General features: G+C 45.8%; 1 protein-coding gene across 2 annotated transcripts in view; it reads left to right on the forward strand.

Moving 5' to 3' along the window:
* Positions 1 to 1,512: 1,512 nt before the first annotated feature.
* cdk6 (cyclin dependent kinase 6) overlaps positions 1,513 to 19,524 on the forward strand; it is a 37,467-nt gene continuing 19,455 nt past the window's right edge. Inside the window, exons 1-4 of one of the 2 annotated variants that reach the window (XM_030346392.1) lie at positions 1,513 to 1,725; positions 2,950 to 3,300; positions 5,763 to 5,898; positions 11,752 to 11,919. In XM_030346392.1, coding sequence (XP_030202252.1) covers positions 3,077 to 3,300; positions 5,763 to 5,898; positions 11,752 to 11,919 — 528 coding nt within the window. In that variant the 5' untranslated portion in view covers positions 1,513 to 1,725; positions 2,950 to 3,076. Of the gene's footprint in view, positions 2,104 to 2,949; positions 3,301 to 5,762; positions 5,899 to 11,751; positions 11,920 to 19,524 lie in introns of both variants that reach the window. The other variant, XM_030346391.1, reaches the window with a different exon arrangement.

Here is a 19,524-nt window from a genome sequence, read left to right on the forward strand (position 1 = left end):
GTTGATGCCCATATTTATATCTGTCACCCTCTCTCTATCTATCTCTCTTTCGCCACTCATTCCCCTCATAACCATAGCGTGGACAATAGTAACTAATTGGTTTCTTCTCTAGCCAAAACAAGGGTGCGCCTGCTAATTTATTCAATCCGGGACCAATGGTTTTCGGTTCTTGTTTCGCAGCAACAATGATGACGGAAAAAATTCTAATGGCCCCATTTTTACAGTAATTGGTCTGGGATGCATTGTCTGCATTGTGTGCTTTGTCATGCAAATGTCCAACATTTAGAGGTGGGGCTGGTGGACATTCCTATACATAATATACTTCCATGTCATTCACCCCTGCAGATTCACTTTCATCCTGGGAGGAATCCTCAGTGTGCAGCTCCATCCAGCATGCAAGACATGTTTTGTATGTAAATCTTCGAGCACCAGGGGAGAAGGGCGAGAGACAGAGGGAGAGACAGCGAGAGAGGGGGTGGGGGTTCTCTCCCCCTCCTCTGATCCCCAGTGTGCATCTCAAAAGCAGAGCTTCAGATGAAGTTATGATAATGGCGCTGGGTTCCACGCCTGTCGTGTCACGTCTCAGCCGTGTCCGTTCACAGAGCCGTGGAGGGGAGAACTTTAGATTTTTAAAGTAAGAAGTGTTTAAAAGGAGGGGTTTTTATTTATGATGGGAAAACGTGGTGGTTGGTAGGTTGTTGTTACTGTTGGGACAAGATCGATTTAAAAAAAAGTATTGTTATAATTGTTTGTATAGGCCTAAATGAATTTCTGAGAATAATGATAGTATTTACTTTCAGAAGCTGCCACTTTCATAAGTTAGTGCTGTTTCTGACAACTTTTAATGGAAAGCATTTTTTACACATAAATATATGAGATTTATTTAGTCAGAAAGGTTTCTTCTAGAATTATAATTAATTATATTGAGTTATCAAACAATTCTAAAATGTTAGTCAATATTTTTTTTTATAATTAGGCAAGAATTAAGTGTATACATTGAAAGGTAAATCTTTGTTTTAAACATTATTTCGATTTATTAATGTGTATACCCATTTGATTTAATGTACTATACTGTACGCTCGCTATGTTTTTGTCATGATAAACCCCTCACATAAAACAATGGGCCCGGCGGTAGCAGAGCCCTCGGCGTTCACAGCAGCTCCTCCATGAGAGCGTGAAAAACGACCACCCGAGAAGAGGAGCTACTTGAAGAAGAATCCCCTACCGACAGAAATCAAGCCACCGGGCCTTGAACCTGACCTCATGGGCCATCGAGGAGCGCTTGTCGCATTGCCTTCCCCGCTGGTGCATTGTTAACGAGAGAGTTGTGTAAATGGCCAGGAGAGATAGATAGTGTGACTATCCAATAAACTCCTTCGCAGTCCCGACCCCGCTCTCTCTCTCTCTCTCTCTCCCACTCTCTTTCTCTCCCATGTGGCGCTCCCGGTTTTGACAACAGAGACAAAACCTAGAGGGCTATGAATGGTAAAAGAACCAAGGAGGCAGAGGGAAAGCTAAAAGAAGGCGGTTTGCCTTTGTAGTCGTTAGGAATGCGGAAATGTCCCTGCTCTGTGTCAAACCCTCTCTGAAGGGGGTCAGGCACATTCAACCAGCGTGGGAAAGCAGGGGAGAGTCGGAGCTCACAGGCGAAGCGTTGCATATCCCGGGATATATGGAAAAAGAAAGAGAAATCTGAAAGACGGAAGAGGAGCGTGCTTTCGAGGGGTATATCACGCGTTTGCCTTTGTCCTATGACCTCCCTGGAAAAAAAAAGTAGCAACAGTGCGCCCATGCAGATAGTTTTTGTGCTTGTGGAATACGCCCCCCTCCCTTGGTGTAGTGTTTGCTGCTCTGAGTCTCAGAGGTGGTGGTGGTGTGTATGTGTGTGTGCAGTCTTGAGGGATGGGGGGTTAGAGCGTGCACAGTCCAACTACCTGTGTGGCCCCGCACGAGGACAGTGAGGGATGTGTGTGATGCTGTCTACTGGGAGTTTTCATTTAATTGAATTTACAACTTAAAACATCCACAACAGCAATGTTTCCTCTGCAGTTTATTGGACGTCATGCCAACTTTGCGACATTTTATTGACAACGTAACAAGAAGGTAATCATGAGCCATTTTACGCTTTAAGTTATCGATTTATATTGTTTTGGTTCAGAACAGTAGGTTGTTATGTTTCCTTTGTGAATCAATAAAACGACAAAATGCTGCAATCTAGAGATTTCTCCTCCGACTTATTATTTTTTTATTTTCTGAATCGAGAAACTATTAAATTAATATAAAATAATCCACGCGACCCTTCTTCACCAAAACCACTTGATAATGTTGACAATACTTTGTTTTATCGGCTGCGATTGCAACTGGCATGAAATAGGACTGAGAAAGTGTTTAAATTGAGCATTTCTGCAGGAAGTTTAGACAATGCCAGTAAGCCACGTGCTCGCAGAGTCTGTCTTGCCTGAAACAGAAGTTTGATAAAGGGCACATTTTGACTGTCTCTTGCTCACTGCAACCACCCGAGCTAGGCTCATATGATTCCAAGTATTCGAAGTAGTTTATATTTATTTCCCTAGGCTTATTGTCTCCTCTATTTCGGGTCGCCATATCCATCTTGAAAGCATCATGGGTATCAGGGGGCGATTTAATTACCATTAGCCAAATGTCAAATCTGTTTAGCTTGCTCTATGCAGGCCTTCGTAATAATAATAACGGCCGGATGAAATTGTAAAAAGGGTGGTTATACTTGACATTATTCTGTTTTTTAGAGAGGTAGGAGGACATGAGTTGATAATATGCGTAATAGGAGGAGGAGTGGAAGTGGGACGCATCGGGTCTCTGTTGATAGTCGGAATATAAAATGACAGCTCTATTATTGCCTACGTGGACCACCGTTTGATCCAAACTGACATGGATGGTGACTTTCTACCTCTGTGTCTCCCTGTTATCCAGGCATTGCACGTGCCAACTCTCTCCTAGGAAGATGTCTTTGTGAAAAAGCCTTGACTCGTCACACTCGCCCGGGATTCCCCACAATATTTTCAGCTGCAGAAAAAAAACTGAAAAATAACCAGCAACAATGGACAAAGAAACTATTGCTACTGACTATGAACCTGTCGCCGAGATAGGCGAGGGCGCTTACGGGAAAGTGTATAAAGCGAGAGATTTGAAGAACGGGGGACGCTTTGTAGCCTTAAAGAGAGTTCGGGTCCAAACAGAAGAAGAAGGAATGCCTCTCTCTACCATTCGGGAGGTGGCGGTACTGAGGCAGCTCGAGGCGTTCGAGCACCCCAATGTTGTCAGGTAAGTCAAGTGTGTGTGTGTGTGTGCGCGTGTGTCCTTTACGTTTTGAATAGACTGGTTTGTGATGGTCCTCCTCCATACCTATGTTCATAATGAATGACTGCAATTAGTGATTGAATGAATTTGAGGGTGTACCTCAATGTATAGCATTTTTGACACACACACACACACACACACACACACACACACACACACACACACACACACACACACACACACACACACACACACACACACACACACACACACACACACACACACACACACACACACACACACAAGGGAGTAGCATTCCTCTGGGTCTCACCTCCATGTTTGTTTTATCGTGGACTTTGCGAAGAATGAAAGAATGACCCAGATCCTGACAATAATTCTTCCATAATCAATGAATGACAGGGTACGACACAGAATGTTTTGTCTAAAAGTACCCTATTTAGAACAAGAAACGTTTCAGCTTTCCTATTCCTATTTAACCAACCCTAAGGATAAGTTGAGCACCACATAGCCAACCTTGGTGCACCCAACTGTGTGTGTGTGTGTGTGTGTGTGCATGTGCGTGCGTGCGCGATATGCACCAGGAAACCCCTGGGTGTTTGTAATGGGGGCCATTATTCATTCCATATGTTCTGTGTCTGGGAGCCCTCATTGTAGCCCAGCGAACCCAGCGAGGGGGTCCTGCTTTAAACAGCCACCGCTTTAAGAGAGGTTTGGACCGATTTCCTACTGGAGGAACTGGCTCCTTGTTGATATCATCTCATATACTTGACTGATCCTGTCTTTCAACTAGATTACAGAGTATTACCTGTTGACTCGGGACACTTTGTTGTTTGGTGTGAATGCCAAGATCTGCTGTAAGGGTTTAGCGATTGGGTACCAGGAACGTTTAAAGGTTTGAACTTATATTTCTTGGTGACCATTTGGTAAGGCTAAGGTTCAGTGGGGTTGGTGGTTTTTACGCGGCAATATGAGACAGCGTCCATATCTCCGTGTCACGATGGAGTAGGAAGTAGAGGAGGTCCTCCCTGGCGGTCACCCCCTCAGGGTCACGTCTCTGACGGGCATTCCATCCCGGGTCACTTGGCATGCTGTTGCCGTCAGGAGGGATGCTGGCCGCGTAGCTGTAGCGGACAGGCTAGGCTAGGGTTACCATGGACCATCAGAGGTTGTCATGGACACGGGTTCGGGAATGCCGCTTTGGTTGTGGTCCTGAGGTCTTTGAAGAGAAGATACTGGATTACTTTCTTTTTTTTTATTTCTTTTTGGTAAACAGCTTTTCACTAGTAGAGCCGGTCTTGGCAGCCACGCAGACATAATCTGTTTTTTTTGGCTTTAGGGTCGTTGCCTAGTGAAGACAACTGTAAATCTTTTGTCTTAAACCTTTTGAATCCCGAGAGCTTCGCACGGAAGTAATGGAGAATGTCGTGAGGAGCCGGCGTTATCGCTGCGTGTGAATGTATGCGTGGTTCTCTACACAAAACTCTAGTAAAATAACTTCTTTGGAACGCTCCACACAATTTATCACGAAATTGAATTTACTAGATTGAAACGCGTAGATTGAGTCCATATAAACCAGCCATAAAGTGGCGGCGTTTTAACTGTGTGTTCTGTTGGAATGTTACGGGCCGACAACCGTCCCTGTTCCATTGGGTCCTAGTGGGGGTTGTAAATGATTGAGCTATCAAAGTGGAGCTGCTGCCAACATCTTGATCGGTCACATGAAAGTACATGTAAACAGACCATGGCTCTGTGGTTGGCATCTGAGGACAAACGGCCCCAAACATACCTGTGGACCCATTTAATACAATCCGAAGAGATTTATTTTCAAATACATTGAAAGGGTCTGTTAACGCAATGCAGCAATAGTTACAGAAGTTTAGGGAACACGTTTGATGGATCTGGCCTTTGTATTTGTTGTCATCATCCTGATTGTTGGGCTCCAAACAAGAGAAGCTATTTTTCAAGGAGGATCACACCTCTTTAAAAGGAAGCGCATACATATTTTTTTAATTGATTTATTTCAATATATTTCAGTCCTGCCAACTATGAACTTAGGTAGTTCAGATTCAGTTCAGTTTGTTATTTTAACCAACTGTCTGCATACAGTCCGGCCATTTGGCCTGGTACCCATGTACCAAGTATTGGGCAAACACTTACTCAAGTTTTTGCCCAATACTTGGGTAAACACTCTGCAAAATGTCAATTCACAGCCTTGAACTTACCAACTTTAGCCATGAACTTACCGTTACCCACCGTCTGTCCTACACTACCTAGCCCATCGCCACCTACAAGTCGGTGGCCTCTTTTTTCCTTTGTTTTTATTTTGGAGTGGGCGGGGACTGACATTAGTGGTCTTTTCTGCCCTCTTTCTAACAACCGAGCGGTCACACAGGTATGCAAATATCTCTCCAATTGCAGTGCCTCTTGATTCCAAGCTGCTGCTTTGCTCTCCTCCTCCACTCCAGGTTGTTTGATGTGTGCACAGTTTCTCGGACCGACCGCGAGACCAAACTCACGCTGGTCTTTGAGCATGTGGACCAGGACCTCACCACCTACCTGGAGAAGGCCCCTGACCCTGGCGTCCCTTCTGAAACCATCAAGGTAGGACGGGGGGGGACGGAGACGGAGACGGGGGGGGGGAGGTTTGGGATTTTAATCAGGGCAAATCAAGGCATAACCTATAACTTACTGCTTACTGCTGTATATCATTAACCCTAATACATGTCTACTGTGTTCCTGTGCCCTGAGACATTATACGCACGGTATCTGGCCCACAATTACAAATCTATTTGTAATGTTAGTGTACTGGTTTATTATCACCATGCTCATTCATGGAATAAAGGACAGTCACTCATGGCAACGCAATTCTTAAATTCCAGGCCAACATCGCAAACAAGTAAATAATAATGGATCACAGATTACAACCCATACCCCTGTTGCTGGTCTGCTCGCGCTCCGCCTACGATGTGTTCATGGTCCATGGTATGGTGGCCTGGGGAGTATTCTTAGATGAGGTCAGCCGGAGACAGAGAGGATGCAGTGGTGCTGGGGCGACATCAGAGGTGCACGGGGCGTTCTCGTGCGCTGCACATGTGGCAGCTGGGCTCCAAATTAAAGACTTCTTGCCGTCTCTATTTTGATTGCCCTCCCTCCCTCTTCCCCTCTGTTTACACGGTTTCGCAGATAGGGAAACCGCCGTGTGTCTGTATTATAAAATCCCCCAAAATGTTAAAAGTGTCCATGTGGTGTCTTTTAAAACATTTTTTATGGGAAGAATATAAAAAGGTTAGTTCACCATTAGTTAACTATGTTTCCAAATCTATCCAGATTGCCAGATCTGTCCTTCTTTTTGTCTCCCACACAAGTGAAGCACATGCACTAAATCTTTCTGGAAGGGGATTGAAGATATCATGTGTTTGCAACTAATGTCAACTCCGCATCTCATGAGCGTTCCTTCAGTTCGCTGGACGTTCATCCACTGTCCTGCCCACCCTCACACTCTCTTCACACACATGTGGTCGGAGTCCCAAGGAGGGGGGTTGGTGTTAATAATGGTGGGACCTTATGATAGGGGCAGCCTCCCCGTGTTATTGACAGTAGAGTGGACGCTACATAGTAACCCTCAAGGACACACACACACACACACACACACACACACACACACACACACACACACACACACACACACACACACACACACACACACACACACACACACACACACACACACACACACACACACAACCCCCCCCCCCCCCTCCGCTCGGGTAGCCTTTGGCCCCCTGTGAGTGTCCAGCCAACGGTGCATCCAAATAAACCCCCTTTTCCAAATGTAGTGCCCTTGTGTGTTCCTCCTGCGCCACCCACTCGCACCTCGCCTCAGCCTCCAGACCCACCACATGCTCATTGATGAAAGAGGCCCTCCTCCAAGAATCAAATGAGCTGGAAGGACATCAAGCGGCCGGGCTGCCCCAACCTCGCTGCTCCTCGGCTGGGCCAGCGCTTGGGTTTCACCCACACTCCTCCTCCATTCTCATCCACCACCACGACCACCACCACCACCGCCGCCACCACCACCACCGCCGCCCTCCAAGCCTGCTGAACTCTTTTCTCCAGGCCCATAAAGGGGGAGGTTAATGAAGCATGGGGAGGGAATTACACTAACGCTAACCGGCAGATGTCTCACATTGTGCCTAGCTACAATTAACAATATGGCTGCCCCTGGTACATTAGCATGAGAAAAGGAGGCGCACTTGGAAAGCCATGTTTTGACGGCATCTTGCAGCAGGCTAGCTAGCTACTATTTTTTTTTTCCTTCTTACTTGGTCCTTCTGCTCATGAGGGGTCAGATGTGTTGCGTTTATGGTTTGGATTTGGTGTTCACCGCTGGCCAAGTGATATTCGAGGGGGTTCTGGTTTGAAGTGGTGCCAATGGAACGACAGTTGGGTGTTGAGCAACCAGTTTGGCTGGACTGCTGTTCTGTGTGCGAAGGCAATCCTCCACATCCAGACATCGTTTCCCAACCACGCAGTCGTTGAGGAACAGAGAAAGGGGGCCGAAACTGGCCTCGTTATGTTTGTTAAATGTCAGATATCCATTACCGAGGGCCGTTCCCTGCCATTCAACTGTGAGAGTAATTGACAGACAAGGGGAGATGACACCGGGGCCAATGGGGGCTAATATTGTTTGTGTGTTTTTCCAAGAGTCACACTTCTGAGATAATTAGTGTTGGAAGGAAGAAAATGCAGCAGAAAGGAAGCTTGGTGAAATGGCTATTTAAAGCCGAGAGGAACTCGGGCTGCTGCTATTGTGTCAGATAGCATCCCAGCCCCCCGGAAAAAAAATCTGCCCCACTCTCTCATACGGCCCGCTCGGCCTGTTGGCCTGCTAGCTGGGTCATGGCTGAATGGAGATGGAGAAAGAAAAGCCTGTTTACGCACCCCTTGGTTAAAACACACACACACACACACACACACACACACACACACACACACACACACACACACACACACACACACACACACACACACACACTTGGACCCGGATAACATTGCATGTAAACACACAAACACACACGTCGACGGGGACAATGAGCGAGCGGCGCCGGGCTACGTCGGGCACACATGGGTCCACGTGAGGCGCACACACACGCGCACAATGCAGTCATCTCCCTGCCATTCTGCGGGGGCATCCTGTCGCCACCTCTTCGGGGGGGCTGCACAGTGGCCAGACCCGCGCCGCTTTGCTAATGTCTTCTGCTTGAGTGTGCAAGCCCCCTTGTTTCAACCCTTTGAGTCCCTCGCCAGCTGGTCGGCCCGTGAATGGGGCAGCGGGCTCGGGTCCATGTCACTTGTGAGGTCCTGGCTCGGAGGGGGTGTTCTGCGGGGTGTGCGCATGTGTTTTATTTAGTAGGGGGGGGGGGGGGGGGGGGGGGGGTTCGGAGTCGGGCTGGTGTTAGTGGTTAGGGCGGGAGGCGGGTGAACCACGACACAGCGGCGGACGACAACCACCGCCGTCCAGTGTGAGTAAGAGGGGTTGCTCGTGTCACATCCGCGCAGGTGCCCGCTCGCTCTGCCTCATGTCCGTCCTCCTCTTCCTCCTCCTCCTCTTCCCCTCTGCTGTTTGTGTGTTCCCCCTAGCCATTTCCTTTTCTCTCTCTTCCGCTCTCCACCGCGCCTCTCTCCTTCTCCTGCTCCCCTCTAATCACTCCCTATCTCTCTCCCCCTCACTCTCTCTCCCCCTCTAATCACTCCCTATCTCTCTCGCCCTCTCATTCTCTCCCCCTCTCTGTATCTGCATGCCGCCCGTGTGGTGCCCCCGGCTCAGTTGCAGGGTGGTCAGCTATGAGAGGAAACACTCATTGTGCCGTGTGGCCCCTGAGTCCGGCCAGCCTATGATACTGTACCGCACCGCATCTGCTTCAGAGAAAAAAAAAACGAAACGCCACAACAACTGACTGTTGAACAGCAAATTGGGATGAAGGCCAAGTGGCCGTCCTTTCGCAAAGCCCCATCCTATAGAGCCACTTGCTTTATGGTGAAGTCTGCTTTGAAAGTATGACATGCTTGTTCGTACTGACAGGTGCTATGTTGGAATAAAACTGTTTGGGGTGGGGGGGTTAACTGTCATATTTGCGTCAGTCCTTGACGACCCCATTGTGCATGCCCTATGGCCGTGTACTGTAGGGCGACAGTTTGTGAGAACAACAAGTTGGAACTATAGCAAGACAGCTGCTGAAAAACAGATTATCCCTCTCTCTCTCTCTCTCTCTCTCTGTCTCTCTCTCTCTCCCTCTCTCCCTCGCCCTCTCTCTCCCTCTCTCTCTCCCTCTCTTCTCCCTCTCTCTCTCTCTCTCTCTCTCTCTCTCTCTCTCTCTCTCTCTCTCTCTCTCTCTCTCTCTCTCTCTCTCTCTCTCTCTCTCTCTCTCTCTCTCTCTCTCTCTCTCTCTCTCTCTCTCTCTCTCTCCCTTTCCCTCTCTCTCTCTCTCTCTCTCTCTCTCTCTCTCTCTCTCTCCCTCCCTCTCTCTCTCTCTCTGTGTTCTCTCTGTGTTATCAAACATCTGCCACAGTCGGCTATGGGAGCAGCAGGCCCACTCATGTTAACTCCTTCCACACTGCCGTGCTTTAGATCATTTTCCCCCGAGGGACACGCTCATAATTACCTTTTATCTCCCACTGTCGTCGGGTTGTTGTTGCTTTGACCCAAACTCGCACACCAGGAGCCATCAAAGCAGAAGCGGCGCACGTGGATCATAACCCCGTTCATAATCATTCTCTAGCGCTTTGCAAAGGGGGTCACTCGCAGCCGGTCAGTCCGTGAAGCGGATACACGCACATCGGTTTCACATTCTGAGTATCAAAACAGGGCTTCTCCGATCACGGACCATCTGCCGTGTGATGTCTCGTCCAGCTCTCCTAACTGTAACCCAGTGTCCTCCGCCACCGGCTCCCAACAACAACCTTCAATTTATGTTTCCCTCTGAGTTTTCAACAACAATTTTATAATTTGCCATCCTCAGTTGTCTATTTGAAGTTTGAATTGTAACCATATTATTTTTCTCTTATCATTTGCCATCCTCAGTTGTCTGTATGAAGTTCCAATTGTAACCCTATTATTTGTGCTTGTATTGTATCCTTGGTATTGGAGGAATCTTAAAGGAGAATGTTGGAAGCAGTTTTGGTTAACTATTAGGGATGTGAATAACTCAAATCTTTCGTGGTCGAATTATCAGTCGGTGGTATGAACGAATATTCGATGTGTGCCGACATTCACAAAGGCAGCCATGGATCATCGGCAAGAAATCGCTTAATATCTTAAACACAAAAAAAAACGATTACCTGTTAAGTAGTTCCAGTCAAATTGTCTGTTGTGAAAATGCATTGAACTGTAATCAGAAAACGCGGTTATATGCTATAGACCCTATAGTATCTGTGGTATAAAGGCTGGGACGAATGTCAAATTATAAATCTGTACACTTTATGTTGAAAGTATAGACTGTCGCGAATCCCATTGAAACGAATGGCGCTGTGATTCGGTCTTCAAAACGAGAGCTGGTAAATTGTGAAAAATGAATTAAACTGTAATCAGACAACACGGTTATATGCTATAGACCCTAGAGTATCTGTGGTAGAAAGGCTGGGACGAATTTTGAATTATGTACTGTATGTACAATGCATAACGTTAGCTCTCTGGCTCATAGCTGAGCGGACTAGAATACCTCCCGTTGCCAAGTCGTAGCTACGGTCCGTCCTATTTACTGCTGGAGGAGTGAACAATGTTTCCGTTGCATAAGAACCTTACGGGAAGGTAATGATTGTTCCAGGTATTAGTCAAACCCTCGGGCGTTACCAGGGAAACAAAGTTATGGCATGTGAAAAACTTTATGTTTGAATGGGAAAAAATGTTAACAGTCCAAATGTTAAAAATCGATTTTGACCCTCGGGTACGAATAATCGAGTAATCAAATATTCTGACCCATCCCTATTAACTATAGCTTTTGAATGCAGGAGATGATATAGTTAATTATCCCAGATGGGACAGTAATGTTTAATGGGTATTTATGAATACAGGACCATAATGGGGATTTTAAAAGACAAATTTTATTTCAGACTAAATAAATACCAAAAATATATCTTACACTATATAAATGCAAGAAATGTACGGCAACATTAAATACTTTTGAGGTAGGAGGACATTATTTACAGTATGTGCTTGATTATTGAAACTAAACATTATATACCATTTTAGTACAGGAGTAAAACATAATACAATTTGGGGGCGCATGCAAAATGTTGGTCTCGTTATTTCCTTTCACTGTCCAAGCACTGTTCTGTTGAGCTGTGGTTCTGTGGTCCTGATGAACTGCTGCCGTGGTGCTGATGAACTGGGTTTCTGTGGTCCTGTTCTTGGGGTTCTGTGGTGCTGACGGACCCGTTCTTTGTGGCCCTCTGCAGGACATGATGTACCAGCTGCTCCAGGGACTGGACTTCCTCCACTCGCACCGCGTGGTCCACCGAGACCTGAAGCCCCAGAACATCCTAGTCACCAGTGGAGGACAGATCAAACTGGCCGACTTCGGCCTGGCGCGCATCTACAGCTTCCAGATGGCCCTCACCTCTGTGGTGAGTTGTGGCAAGCTGGACCTCCTGTATAGGCCGTTTAACAAACACACACCAAGACCCAATTCGTTTACACTGGAAAACCCCAGCTGGAGTCTCCAAAGCTAGCATCACGATGCGATGCTAGCTTAGCATCTCCTTTATTGGTACCCAGTCAAAACCCAGTCAAAACATATTCTTAACTTTTAACCATATAAATGTCCTGCTAGGAAGGTCCTTCCATCAAAAAGGCCTGAAAGTGGGTTCCAACTTCAGAACAATACATGTTAAAAGGTGTTTCACTATTCATATAGAATATAAAAGTCTTGACTTTAAGAGGCCCTGCTAAAACATAAGTTTCTCTTCCTTGTTTTCTATTCTGCATCCAAGAGCTACTTCACATCTTGACTATTCTTCCGACACACGTTCTTCAGTGCTTGAAAACCTAGCCCCAAACCGACCCCCTCACATACTGTCGTCCTCAGATACTTCTTCACCTGAAGCAGTTTTTTATATGACCTTGTACTATCTTCCTATCTTATCCAAATACAAAACGCTCTTGGCGCTTCCCTCACAAATCTAATCTCAACAAAATGATTGATACGTATTTACTTTCTTACTTTCTCTTTCTCTTTTACCACAGGTTCATTTCTTAAAACACTTATTGTTGATTGACGATCTCGTGTCACACAAGTATGTATAACTAACCTAACTAAGGTTGCTCTGTCAGACTAGGTAACGGTGGAACGACCCGTTTCACCTTTTGCATGTTTATTTGTGTGCATGTATGCGTGTGTACTGGTGTGCGCATGCAAATCTGTGATTATAAGCTCGTCAGATTCTTGTGTGTGTTGTTGTGGAGACATTTGAAGACATGCATATAGAAATGTAGACACACACACACACACAGACACACACAGACACACACAGACACACACAGACACACACACACACACACACACACACACACACACACACACACACACACACACACACACACACATTGTTATTGACACTCAAACACTAGATAGGCTGTTGTCTCCAAAGAGAGATATGCAGATACTAGAAATGCATAAATGAGCAGCGAAATCCATTCAGATTCAATGCTCAGGTCTGGTTTTTGGGGTTTAAATGTGGCCAATATCCGATTCCAGTGTGATATGTTCACAGTCGAATTCACACGTGCTATCGTGGGTGACAGATTGCTAGAAAAGGAAAGAAACGACATTACTATTATTCTACTATTTGAACCGTCAGTTCACTGACCAGGTCTATTGTAGCCGTCCATGTTTATATCCACAGAGTAGCTCTCGCTACTGCAGAATTTTGACAATTGTTAATCTAGAGTGGCGGAAAAATAACAGGAAAGACCAAATGACTGTTAAGACTGAGTTGGCATTGCAAAAATCTGACCTGTATCTTGTTCAGGACCCTGATTTGAAATTGGCCCAAATCAGAATCAGATCAGATCTGATACCATCGGATGATTCTGATCACATCGTTCTGAAAAAAAATCCCATCAGAGTCACTCATGAGCAAAAGATGTGGTCCTTTTCCTTGCCGTCTATACCTGGCCTTAGTGTCCCTTGGCAGACAGGGATGGATGGACAGACAGAGACACACACCTCTATCGTCCCACCGCCGGTGCGTTTGCGAACGTGGAGGAGGCAGCTCTGATGACCAGATAACCGCCAGAGAAAGGAGAGGGTTGAGGCCCAGGAACCGGCTAAGACTCAAAAGAGACTTGAGAGAGGAGCCTTTAATTGAAGAGAGATGGGACATCTAGGGTCCAGATAGCAGGCTAACAATGGTCAGGGCAAGGTCGTGCGTAGTCCAACGGATGGACAGTGACTGCATTGTCTGCGTTGTGTATGTTTGGCCGACCCAAACATACATAATGCTATTTAAAGAAATACAAAATTGCACTTGGGCAATTTCAATATTTTATTCATATATATATATATATATATATATATATATATTAGAGACGACTATCTGAGAATTGTGGGGATTTCCCACTTCGTTTTTGCTAACTCGGAGACTAAACGGGTAAATGAATGACAATGGATGAGGCTACCTGACGGCGATCTCAAAGACCAACATCCCCAACCAAGCCTCAATATAAATCCCCTAAGTCATCATTAGTAAGCACAATATTTGCCTAAGTTGATTTTAAAATCCCCCATCTTGCAAATAAATTGTTTAGTTCTTTGTACATATGAATTCCATCTTGTTGCTCTCTCCTTTAGCCGTTAAGTGAACTGCAGCGTGCTGAAGGCCGTGCATTTAGAGCTCTGGAGTGCAAGCTCTGTGGGTTCAGAATAGTAGTCAGACGCTTATGTCAGCCAAAACATAATTAGATGTAACAATGAAGTTTCATGAAAGAACAGAATTTTTTTGCCATTACCTGCAATTAGAAGTAGCTTCCTTCCCTTTTACCGGCCAAACCGGCCCTATTGTGAAATATTATAAATCAACCCACAGGCCGTTCTACCATTAGAGGGATTCAGGGAATTTCTACCTTAATAGTTAAATTACAACCTGTTGTTATGTTGGCAATTTAAAGCGAATTACATTGCGTCAAACTCCTACTCGTCGTCCCTGTAAGTGTTGGGATGCATAGAGTTGTGTCTTACAGAGTCTAGCCTACCAGGTCACCAGAACCAACGTATGGCTCCGCAATAAACTCAACCTGGGAATCCAACTCGATTGAAGGATATCGAGTATGCATGCATGTGAGTGAGAACGAGAGGGAGGGGAGAAGGAAAGCGAGAGAGTGCGCGTGTGCGTGCTGAAGTGGAACAGTGCAACGTGAGCATGCGATCTCAGGTTCCAGATGAATGTTGCTGTGTCTGGAATCCCCCTATTAGCCCCTCCAACACACACACACACACACACACACACACACACACACACACACACACACACACACACACACACACACACACACACACACACACACACACACCACCATTCATCCATTTAGTGTTTCCTCTTTGTAATAAAAGCAAATAAACATAGCACTGTATTCAGGGGTGCGCACACATACATGGAAATAACACACACACACACACAGCTTCTGACAATCTTCCCCTTTACCCAACAGACAGAGTTGCTAACGTAGTCACCCTTAGTGCTTCTGTTACGGGCAGCCAGATGGGTTTAGGGAACTGCTGCTGTTCAAGACGGACGGCCTGGCTCTCGCTTTCAGTCTGATTCATCTCATGTGTCCTGAAATGACAAGCAGGGGTTGCAAGTTTTTTTGCATAGGCCTATAGACGAGACGAGACTGCGAAGACTTATTTTCAGTTATTTTCTTACTAATTTGAAAGTCATCGTTATATATGTGTGTGTGTGTGTGTGTGTGTGTGTGTGTGTGTGTGTGTGTGTGTGTGTGTGTGTGTGTGTGTGTGTGTGTGTGTGTGTGTGTGTGTGTGTGTGTGTGTGTGAGTGTGTGTGTGTGTGTGTGAGACGTAAGCATAGGCATATGCTCATTGATGAACAACTGATGGGGGCCCCCCGATTGACGGCTTCCGATCTCTCTCTCTTACACACACACACACACACTCACACACACACGTGAGATTCCCCCCCCCCACCCTCTGTGAAAGGAAAGGAGAGAGGGTGAGGAGGGAGGACCACCCATTGAGAGAGTACGGGGGGGTGGGGGGGTGAGATTAGGCAGCCCCTGGCGGTCCCTGGGGGTCTGTTGCTTTGTTGATGGTCTTAGAATGACCCCGGTCTGGCTGCGGCCGCATTGTTGCAAGTCTGATTGACAGGCGGTCGGGTAAGGAGCTGATGTCTCCGGCCGGCACATCAGAGGGGTCCGGACAGACGCACGACCCCTTCCGCTGTCCATCACGCCGGAGCGCTAATGCTGCTGCCTAAGCAGTTTCTCCTTTATTGTTGGAAAAACAAAAGCTTAAGGCTTTTGATGTTTGAATTTTGAACTCCAGATTAAGTATGCTTGTTTTCATTCAAAAATTTCTCACTTGTCTCTAAACGTTTTTTTTTTTTCTTCTTCGTGAAGATAGAAAGGGGATACGAACCTCTAGTCGATGTTGATGTGTCGTATTATGAGACGCATTATCAGGATTTTTTTAAATGATTATTTATTTATTTGTCTGCTTACTTTGTCTGTGAACGGGTCGAAACGTCGGGAGCCCTCAAACCGCTTATCGTCTGAGACAGACGTGAACAGTAGAGTTAGTGGGCTTCAGATGCAGCCTTGATAGCATCACACGTGACCAGCGCTGCTAGCTCACATCAAGCCCCGCTAGCCCTGTGCACTGGCAGTATCAGATCAAGGGCACAGATAGACACATGGCTCGATGAAGAACGACACCGAGGCTGCGTGGGGAAGCCGAGATGAATTGGACATGTCCGCTTTCACTGATGCACATCGAAAGCAATACTTACTTTCAAGCCTTAGACGCAGATCATTTCACCAATGCGTGTTGAACTTGGTCTTTTGTCAACCACCCGCCGGACAGGTTCTCATATCGCTGACACTTCCTCTTCCTCCTCCATTTAACGGGTGTTTCCCACCGTTATTGATCAGATGATATCTAGAACCTCCACACCTAGCAACCATTAGAAACAAAACAAATAAACCGGAAAGCTGAAAACTACGTCGTCCGTGGTTGTTTGCTGTGAGTGTCACTTAGTGCTAGGATTACAGAACTGTAAAGTCACCGTACGTCCATCCAAATAGCCTACTTAATTTCCCTTGTGGCTTCACACGTCCCACTAAGATCTAATATACAGCTTCAATTATTTAGTTGGCTCCATTTTAAAGTTTTACCTGTTAAACACAGGATACAGACGTAGATGACCCTTCCCATACATTGCAACAGTGAGACATGCATATTCATCTGGTTTTAAAAAAGGTATTTTCTCACCGCTATACCTACTTTCTCTGTGTTGGGACCTCCCACCATGCCTACCAGAACAAGAAACCCGTATCTTAGACAACATTAAACAAATTGAAACCAGATTTCCTGACTGGACCCCAGCAGCAGCAGACGCAGGGCCTGCTACAATACAATGCTTTCAGACCGACTCCAGTCGGCTCAGGATTTTATGTTCATCTCTCATTTAGTTTAAGTTCCGGAATGTTGTGGCGCCCCTGACGCCATACTGATCACCAGACGCCTGGTTGCGTTTGTTTTGAAGTGTGTGTGTGTGTGTGTGTGTGTGGGTGTGGGTGTGGGTGGTTGCGTGCTCCTTTACAACGTCTCTTTCTGTCTGCCATTTTCTATTCTATCCATGTTTCAGCAAGATGTAATCGCCTTTTTTGTCTGACTGCCATGGTCTAGTTTAAATCTTGAAACCTGATTGCACTAAAGAACCCTTAGAGCAATCACATTTTGATGCATGTTTAACTACAAAATAAGCGTCACTATGGCGGTAATAAGCTGCGTGTACCCACTATGTGAGTGTTCACCTACCGATGCTAGGGCCAGGGCCTCTGCCAGGAGAACACCCCCCACCTATTCTTGCATCGGACCATGACCAGGATACACGCATGGTATGGTGTTCCTACGTATTATTTCTGTTTATTTTATTTTATTTTTATTCGCAAGTGATGTTGATAATACACGGTTAACCAAGACATTAGACGGAAGGATTTGTTTCATCTCAACCTGGGTCTTGCGCTTGGAAGATGTTTCCATGTATAGATCAAGTCATGCATCACTTACCATCCAAACTATAAGTCACGTTGTGTTGTCTGTTACCAAGTTCAGTATCTCAGTTTATTTTATATTATAAGCTATCGCAACAATGACATTTACCTTTCAATATAGCTATACAAAAGTAAAAATGATAACAAATCAAGCATTTAGTGTGTGGTTTGGTGTAAGTGTATGGTAACACTCAAAATAAGTTATTTTCATTTCTATTGTAACATTTGAGAGATATTCGTTTTGAGGGACAGGTCAACACAGGTAGAACTATTATAGTTATATGAAAGCACGAATAATCAAAGGATTAAGCGGTTAAGAACCCAACTGCTCATATGGCGATGTGTGTCTGACCGAACAACACACACTCTTATTATATTTAGTTTTATATCGCTGCGTCTCGCTAAATTTGATTGATTCGTTTAAATGAAATAATTTAACATTTCTGGCGCACATATCTAGCCCAATACGATGTGCTACTATGCCAGCCACCAAGCTAAGACAGTGTTACCCCCAAATAGACTAACGACGGGAGTTCCGCCTAGGTATATTAACAACAGCCAAATTGTACTTCATGACCTTTTCTCTCTCTCTCTCTCTCTCTCTCTCTCTCTCTCTCTCTCTCTCTCTCTCTCTCTCTCTCTCTCTCTCTCTCTCTCTCTCTCTCTCTCTCTCTCTCTCTCGGGACATCTTGTATGTTACTTGCAGCAATTTTATCAAGTAACGTTGGATAGATTTTCTCCCATGTTCCCGCGGTACTTCAAGACGTCATCAAAGAACCTCAGTTTGACCTCTAGCTAAAATGTTAGGTTGGTTTCGCACAAATGGAACCCGCACAATTTTATCTGCAATGATGATTAAAGAGATACTTATTATAGATACATAGATATTTATAGACGTATACTACCTATAATACTTCAGAGACGTATGATACATTTTGCATAGGCCTACTTAATATATTGTAAGCGATATAACACATACAGACATTAAAGTTATAATTGACATTGGTGCCATCATAATCAATTTGCTTCAAGCGAAACGCTTCTATCTGGCCATGCTCGACTCGGCGGTGGTCCTGTGAACCTCGCGGTGGGTCTTCTTCTTCACCTTCACGTGCCATACCTTTTGCAGGTGTTTCCTCTTGGATCTTTCATTTGATCTAGCAAGGAGCGGAGCTCAAGTACTCTATCTTTAGCGAGTCATTTTTCCTGGCGTGGATAATTTCCACGCACACTCTCCCGTCGCCTCCTAATTTGTACCTTATAAAACGTTTCTTCCCTTATCTCCCTCATGCAGTCATGTCGATGGCGCATGCTCGCGTCAGCAGCCCACCATGGGATGCACTGTGACAGACTTCAGCCCTGAAGAAGAAACCACTCTTTGAAGCGTAGGGATTCCTGCGCCCAGCGTTGAAGATGTGCAGTTTGGCTGAATCTAGTCCTTTGTGCCACGCCAGACAATGTGCTTCCACTCTGGAAACACACACACACACACACACACACAGACACACAGACACACACAGACAGACAAGCATAGAGAGACAAGCAGGCAGGCAGAGAGAGAGACAGCAGGGAGAGGAAAAGGAAAGCTCAGGGCCCAGAGAAGGGAGCACGTGTGTTGGGCTCTGGGATTGTTTAGATATCTCCTTAAACGGCTCCGCATGGGAAAAAAGGAGGAAAAGAAAAAACCCTCCCTCTATGCTTTGACTGCAGCCGGCTGCCGAAAGTAGGCCTGCCCCCACTTTCACATAAGCAAACAGCACGCACACACACAAATGATATACCTGAATGCATAGATGCCGGCCGGCAGAAAGCACACACATGCACACAATGCAGGACTTATTTACCATTTCCTGTGTAACACCTAACACCCCGACTGTGTTCAATGGGGGGCGTGAAGCAGAAGGAGAACCCAGAACACAGAACGCCACCCTGACGTTGGCCCT

Source organism: Gadus morhua, chromosome 22 (assembly GCF_902167405.1).
Source record: "Gadus morhua chromosome 22, gadMor3.0, whole genome shotgun sequence".
In the NCBI taxonomy this organism is placed as follows: Eukaryota; Metazoa; Chordata; class Actinopteri; order Gadiformes; family Gadidae; genus Gadus; species Gadus morhua.